This window comes from Artibeus jamaicensis, unplaced genomic scaffold, assembly GCF_021234435.1.
Source record: "Artibeus jamaicensis isolate MK-2021 breed Jamaican fruit bat unplaced genomic scaffold, CSHL_Jam_final contig_851, whole genome shotgun sequence".
In the NCBI taxonomy this organism is placed as follows: domain Eukaryota; kingdom Metazoa; phylum Chordata; class Mammalia; order Chiroptera; family Phyllostomidae; genus Artibeus; species Artibeus jamaicensis.
The window spans coordinates 10,446,886-10,453,515 of NW_026521986.1; the positions used below are offsets into that span (position 1 = coordinate 10,446,886).

The following is a 6,630-nucleotide window of genomic DNA, read 5'->3' on the forward strand; positions in this document are numbered from 1 at the left end:
TATTCATTTACTGACAGTTTTAAATGATCACCTTCCTCACTGAATCTAAAATATTGTTGGATCAATAAAGAAATTGAATTATGTTATCTTTTGAAATATGGTGTCAGAGAAAGTTCCTAAACTTTGAAGTCTGACCAAAAAGAATTCACGTTTTCTGCTCTCCTATGTGACCTTGGACATACTACTTTATTTCTTTGAGCCTCATTTCTTTTTTCTTTTTTTTTTTTTAGGGCACAGAGAGCGAGTTTATTTGGTGAATGCTGATGGCAGACATTGTCCAAGAGACACAAGTTGGGGAAAATGCTGTGACGAAAGAACCTAAGGAGCCTTTGGGGCTATGGACAGTATCACACAGGGGAAGGCACAAGGCTCTGGGCACACTGGGAACGTCTTCAGCCATTCAGCACCATGCGGACGAGCTCTTCATAGTTGATACAACCATTGCTATCCTCGTGCCCTGCCACCAGCATCTCTACTTCTTCTTCTGTCATCTTCTCACCCAGTGTGACAAGAACATGCCGGATCTCAGCACCCATGACAGTGCCGTTCCCTTCCTTGTCAAACACCCTGAGGCCTTCGACATAGTCCTCATAGGTGCCCTGGACCTTGTTCTTGGCCACCGTCTGCAGCATGGGCAGGAAGTGCTCAAAGTCCAACACCTTCACGTTCATCTCATCACTCTTGGGGTTCCCCAGGACTTTGAGCACCTCGGCATTGGTGGGGTTCTGGCCCAGGGCCCTCATCACGTCCCCACACTGGCTGTACAGGATCTTGCCGTCTCCTGTTCGGTCAAACAGCTGGAAGGCCTCCTTGAACTCTGCTGTCTGGTCCTCGGTGAAGTCACACATCTTGACTGCGAAGCTCTGAGGGACCTTTTCCTGCAGTAATGGCTTGAGCCTCATTTCTTAAATGAGGATAATAACACAGCACAAAAGATTCTTGGATGATTTAAGTAAAGAATGTAAAGTATAGGACACATAGTAGATATTGATAAGTAATAGTGTCTGTATCAATTAGGGTCTAACTGGAAATAGATGGAACATTCAAGTTAAGATATTTAATTTTTTTCTTACAAATGGATTATTTTCAAAGATGGGCAAGACCGAGGGGAATCACATCTTTTAAAAAAATCTCAAGGTTAGTAAATAAATCTGCTCTCCGAATTTAATTTCAAGTATGTTTATCACATCATTCTTGTCCTTGGGAGTCTCAGGAAACAATCCAGATGTCCAAGTACAGGGAACTGTTCCATTCATACATTTGAATACCATAAAACCAGTAAAAACAATATTGTAAGTGTATCAACATCAAATATGTTAGTAAAACACTGCTAAGTGAAAAGAGCAGATTTTAAGGCTGTGGAGAGTAAACTCTGTTTTGATAAAATCGTATGTCCATTTTATTTATAATCTAAATTTATATCTAGATATAATTACTTAAAGCCAGACTTTAAGATTCTTTTGGAGTCTTTTATAAATTGCCAGCTTTTTTTGGTCCTGAAAGACATAGAGTTGATTTCACCTTATGGGGGGGAGCAATGGGGGGGAAGTCACACCTGATTCAGATAATTTAGATTGCATGGCTAGCATTCTGTTTGGTAATGAGCTTTCTCAAGTGTGTTTGAATCAGAGATGTCTCTGAGATGCTACAACTTTTTTGGAGTGAGGTTCAAGGTGAAGATGGGAAAACACTTTTGCCTGTGTGAGTTTAGAGAGCACTGCTTTGCCAAGTGTTGCTTTTTCCTTTTTGGTTAATTATGCACAGGGTATCTGAAGCTGGGAAAATGAAAACTGCAGGAAGGATGTGAGGCAGGATCTTCCCTTTAGAATAGAGACTACTGAAAGCAGTTGAACCAGCCACACTTTAGCTCAACATGGGCTGAATGACTGATGTTCATGTGCAGAATTACTTAGGGCAGAACAACCCATAAAGCACAGATGCTCTGGCTAAAGCCATATCTCTGTCAGTGGAGAGATAGAATTTCGTCTACAGCAAGAGATGTAAACTGAAGTGCTAACATTGTGACATGTAGTAATAATGACAATAGGAAACACTTGTACATGCCAAAGAGCATTGTAAAGGTTTACTTGAATTATTACTTTAAATCCCTCTAAAGAAGATACTATTGCCCTGGCTGTTGTAGCTCAGTGGACTGAGTGTGGGCCTGTGAAGTAAGGGGTCACTGGTTCGATTCCCAGTCAGGGCACATGCCTGGGTTGCAGGCCAGGTCCCTAGTAGGGGACACATGAGAGGCAACCACACATTGATGTTTCTCTCCCACTCCTTCTCCTTCCTTTCCCCTCTCTTAAAGTAAATAAAAAAAATATTTTTAAAAATAAGATACTATTATTAGCTCAATATTGTAAACTGAAGAAACCTATACACAGAGAAGTTAAGTAACTTGTCCAAAGTTATAGAGACAGTAAGTACCTAGGTTAAGAAGTTGGAAAACATAACTTCACTAGTGAGTGTTGGTGATTGTTGACTGCATTTGACCATTTCCTGAATTCAGAAAAGAATCTGCATCTTTGCAAACAGGAAGATAGTAGAAAATATAAAAATTCATGGACTTTCAGAGATCAAAAAGAAAACAACCTCATCACACCAAAAGGTAAAAATCAAATGTAAGAAAATCTTTGAGCAACAAAAACCAATTATAACTCAGTTTTGAGGCAGACATGAAAGTAAAGGTGTGCCCATTATAACTTTGTGAAAACCACTGGATGGATTAAGAACTTCAGGGCAAAAAGCCAATTAGGGTGTGGTAACTGAAAATTGCTTATTTAGACAGAATAACTTATGAACCTTCCCCAGTGACATCTAGTAGGCTCCAGTTACCTGATATTAAAGTGGTGGGAATGTAGAAAAATGCATGTGTGTGAGAAAAGAGAAATGTAACACCCTAAGAAAGCACGTCTTACAAAGAACTGTGGACGCTGGCACATACAGCTGATGGAATCAAGTAGACAAGAAGTCTATTGAGTTTGGGGTAGTTGTATTGCCAGAGGAAGTAGGGCAGGAAGAGAACTGAGAAAACTGCATGACCCCCAGGAGGTTCTGTTGCCCTCTATTTCAGATGTGGTCAAGAAGATAAGGGAAAAGGAAGAACTTTCCAGAAGGTAAAGTCAGGGCCACAGAGAACAATAGAAAAAGAAGCCCCTCCACTTTCTGGAGAGTAGATTTAATCAAGGAACACTTCCCGCCTCAAAGATGAAGGGCCTCAACAATATTTGTCTACCAAAATTTCAAAATTACCATGGAGCAGTGACTGCTATGTATCAAAAAGTTTCCTTTTCCAAATGTGAGTACTTTTCTAGTTATGCTATGCCTGTTTCATCATTGTATATTGGAAGCATGCAATGAACATAACTAGTCTTTTTGACTCAGAGGGCTTGTATCAAGAGTAACCACATTAGGATCTTTTGTAGACTGTTATGCATCCACAACACAGAGGAGACTTGACTCTGAGTTAAACTTTCTAACTAGATGGGACTTTGGGGTTGTCTTCCTTGAGGTGGGAACAAGTGCCATCTACATGGGAGAAAGAGTGGTAAGCAGGAGGGCAAATTGTTACAGACATTACATCTCCTAACCAATATTTCAAGTTTTTCTCTCCTTCTACTCACACAGGAGAATTGCACTTTCCTGCTGTTAAGAATTTGGTTGTGATATATGCTTTTATGAGAAGTGACCCAAGGCAGATACATTTGAGCCCCACTATAAACTGTTCTTTCATCTTGCTACAACTCGGGTTCCCAAATAGTAGATCCTGCATCAGCCTGTGTTGAGACGGACTGTGGGAATCTTTATTGTTCTAAGCCCCTGAGAATTTGGAATTGTTTATTCCCAGTGCATGACATCATGTATCCTAATGGATACTTGTTATACAAGTTAAAAATAGATAGGGAAATAACTTTAAAAATATAGGCTGTAATTCCAAAATGTTATGGAGAGAAAAGAAATGAAAAAAAATTTAAAAATCAATCAAGAGGAAAGCATAATAGGAGAAAAAGGGAAAGAATGAGAGAGACAGAGAAATAGAGGAAAGCAAATAATAGGGTAGAAAAAAAATAATCAGAGAATGCATCAATCAGATCGTGTAAGGCTATCCTGCATTACTTAGTAATTATTAATGCAGGATAACCTTACAGAACCTAAGATTTATTTCTCACTCACATTACATGCCAGTCTTCAGCTGGCTTTAGATATTCAATCTGGGACCTAGACCAAAGGAACACCTTCAGTCTGCAACACCCCATTACTGTATCAGAGAACAACTCAGAACAACATGGTGACTCTAAGTTTCTACTCAGAAGTAGCCCATTCAATTATACCCACTTTTAATTGGTAAAATAAACTAACCAATCACATGGTCAAGCCTGTTAATGGACTTAGGTATTAATGAGGTTAAAAGTATAACACTTTAACAGGGACAGGCCTAAAAGAGAGGAGTCTGGTGAGGAGAAGCTACTAGGAAGTATCAGTGAATATTTTGATGATGCAATAAAGACAATACCAAATAGAAAACCGATCTTAGTAAGTGGAATTTATCTAAACTATACAATTAGAAGTCAAAGACTATCAGACTGGATTAAAAATAATCCAACTCTATGCTCTTTATAAGTGAGTGTCTCAACTAAAACATTCAAACAAAGTCTAAAAGTCAAAACATGGGAAAAATAGACTAGAAAAATACCAATCAAAGGAATCTTGTGTAGCTATACTATTATATGAAATACAAGATTTTAAAGCAAAATGCACTTTAGAGGTAAAGATCTACATATAGATCTTTACATAATTGTCACTACATAATAATAAAGGTTCAATTCATCAGGAAAAGATAGTTCTAAACTTTATGCCCTTAATAAGATAGTCTCATAATATATGAACAAATTCACCATCTTAGAAGATTTTAACTTCATTTCCTCATAGTAAATTAAAGACCAAAAAATAAGGATATAAAATAATCTGAGTAACACAATTAACAAGCTTAATGAAAAAGGTAAGTATAGGAAACCACACTCACTGGCTGCAGAATATACATTCTTTTTGTGCACAAAATATTTATTATAGTTTGTAAAACAAGTCTCGATCAGTTTCAACAAATTCATAGCATGTGCACACTTACTTGACGACCATAAAACTAAAAATCAGTAACAAAAGATAAGTAAAAATACTACCATGTATTTGGAAATTTAAACTTTTATTTCAGGGTTAAAAAAGTCATAACAGACATCATAAATTCTTAGAACTGAATGGTCAAGTCATATTTAATACTTGTGAGATGCTGCTAAAATCTTATTTTGAGGAAAATGGATAGTTATGTATTACTAAGTAAGCACAAAAGAGGCTCAACATCAATAAACTTAGCATTACATCTGTAGACATTAGGGAAAGCATAGAATAAACTTTACAAAAGCAGAAAAGATACAATCAAGTTTTTTAAGGGAGAAATTTCATAATTACATGAGAAATCTTGGGCCAAACATAACCCTGAGCTGCCTGTTTTAGACCCATCAGCAGCATCTTTTGAGGTCCAGCCTCACAACTACACCTAAAAAAAAAATTTTTTTTAAACCTACTAATGGCAAAGGCCAAGGGAAGAAGCAAAGCAAGAGTGTGGTTTCAGCTCAGTGTAGCCTTGGCCCCTGAAATCTCCAAGGGGTTCTGATGTACACACCACACCAGAGTCTTTGCCCCATTATGACAAGGTAGTGAGACTTTTTGTACCTCCCTATCAGGCATTAGGCAGTCACTGTCTACCGACTGTTAAAGAGATGAGTAGTGCATTACTCCCAGATGACTACACTCCTGGTGATGTTGCTCCAATGTACCAAGGGGCAGCCTCCGGAAAATGTTGCAGGTGTGAGCCATGAGCAGCATTGCATTCAGCAGATGGAGAAGAATGAGTGCACTGAACGAATAAAATGAAACCCAGGACATCCAGACAGAGCACCAACATTGTCTGCTATGCTCCACCCCTTGTACCACTCAGGTCCATCTGCTTTGCACATTAGGTTCACTCCATTCTTTACACCTTCTCCAGGGTTCTGGTTGATCACAATTTCTAGAACTCAATAGAAAAGTTAGTGGGATGAAACTACTGCTGCAGTCTGCCCTAAGGTCAGACTGATATTATTTCCTTTATCACCCACTTCTACATTCCCCTCAACCTGAGCCAGCATGCTGTTGGTTTAGGTGGCTTACCTGGTGGTGTCACCTGAAGGGTCTGAGATTTTGGTTACCATGCTGATGTCTGAACGAATACTTGCCAAGTTACAGTGACAATACCGAGTGATACCCCAGTGGCTCACATGAATGCTAAATATATTCTTCCCTGCCACGATTATGTAGCAACAACCCTACCTCATCATGATGGTCAGTCAATTACCCCTTTAAATATGGTAACTCTTTTCTCTTCCTGCTGGGCTACTGGCACAATGAGCCTAGAATGGTCAATGGCAACAGCAGCCTTAAGTTAAGTGCAACTATCAACGCGTTCCCTAGGGGAAGTGTCCCCTTTCTAGAAACCAGGACCTTTAGTTCTTCAGCAGTCTAAAGCTTCAGAAACTAAAAGCGCAAGTTTCCCAAGTGAGTTTCTGGAACAGGGCCATCGTCCTTCCCATTCCT

At 38.9% G+C, this 6,630-nt stretch overlaps 1 protein-coding gene across 1 annotated transcript; it reads right to left on the reverse strand.

Moving 5' to 3' along the window:
* Positions 1–218: 218 nt before the first annotated feature.
* Positions 219–886, reverse strand: LOC128628572 (myosin light polypeptide 6-like). The gene has a single exon (XM_053673219.1). It carries the CDS (start codon positions 846–848, stop codon positions 393–395), a length of 456 nt encoding a protein of 151 aa, XP_053529194.1. The 5' UTR covers positions 849–886; the 3' UTR covers positions 219–392.
* Positions 887–6,630: the final 5,744 nt, after the last annotated feature.

What these genes read in the sequence shown, in the direction of transcription:
- LOC128628572 (XM_053673219.1), bottom strand. Translation starts at nt 848, where the DNA reads ATGTGTGACTTCACCGAGGACCAGACAGCAGAGTTCAAGGAGGCCTTC.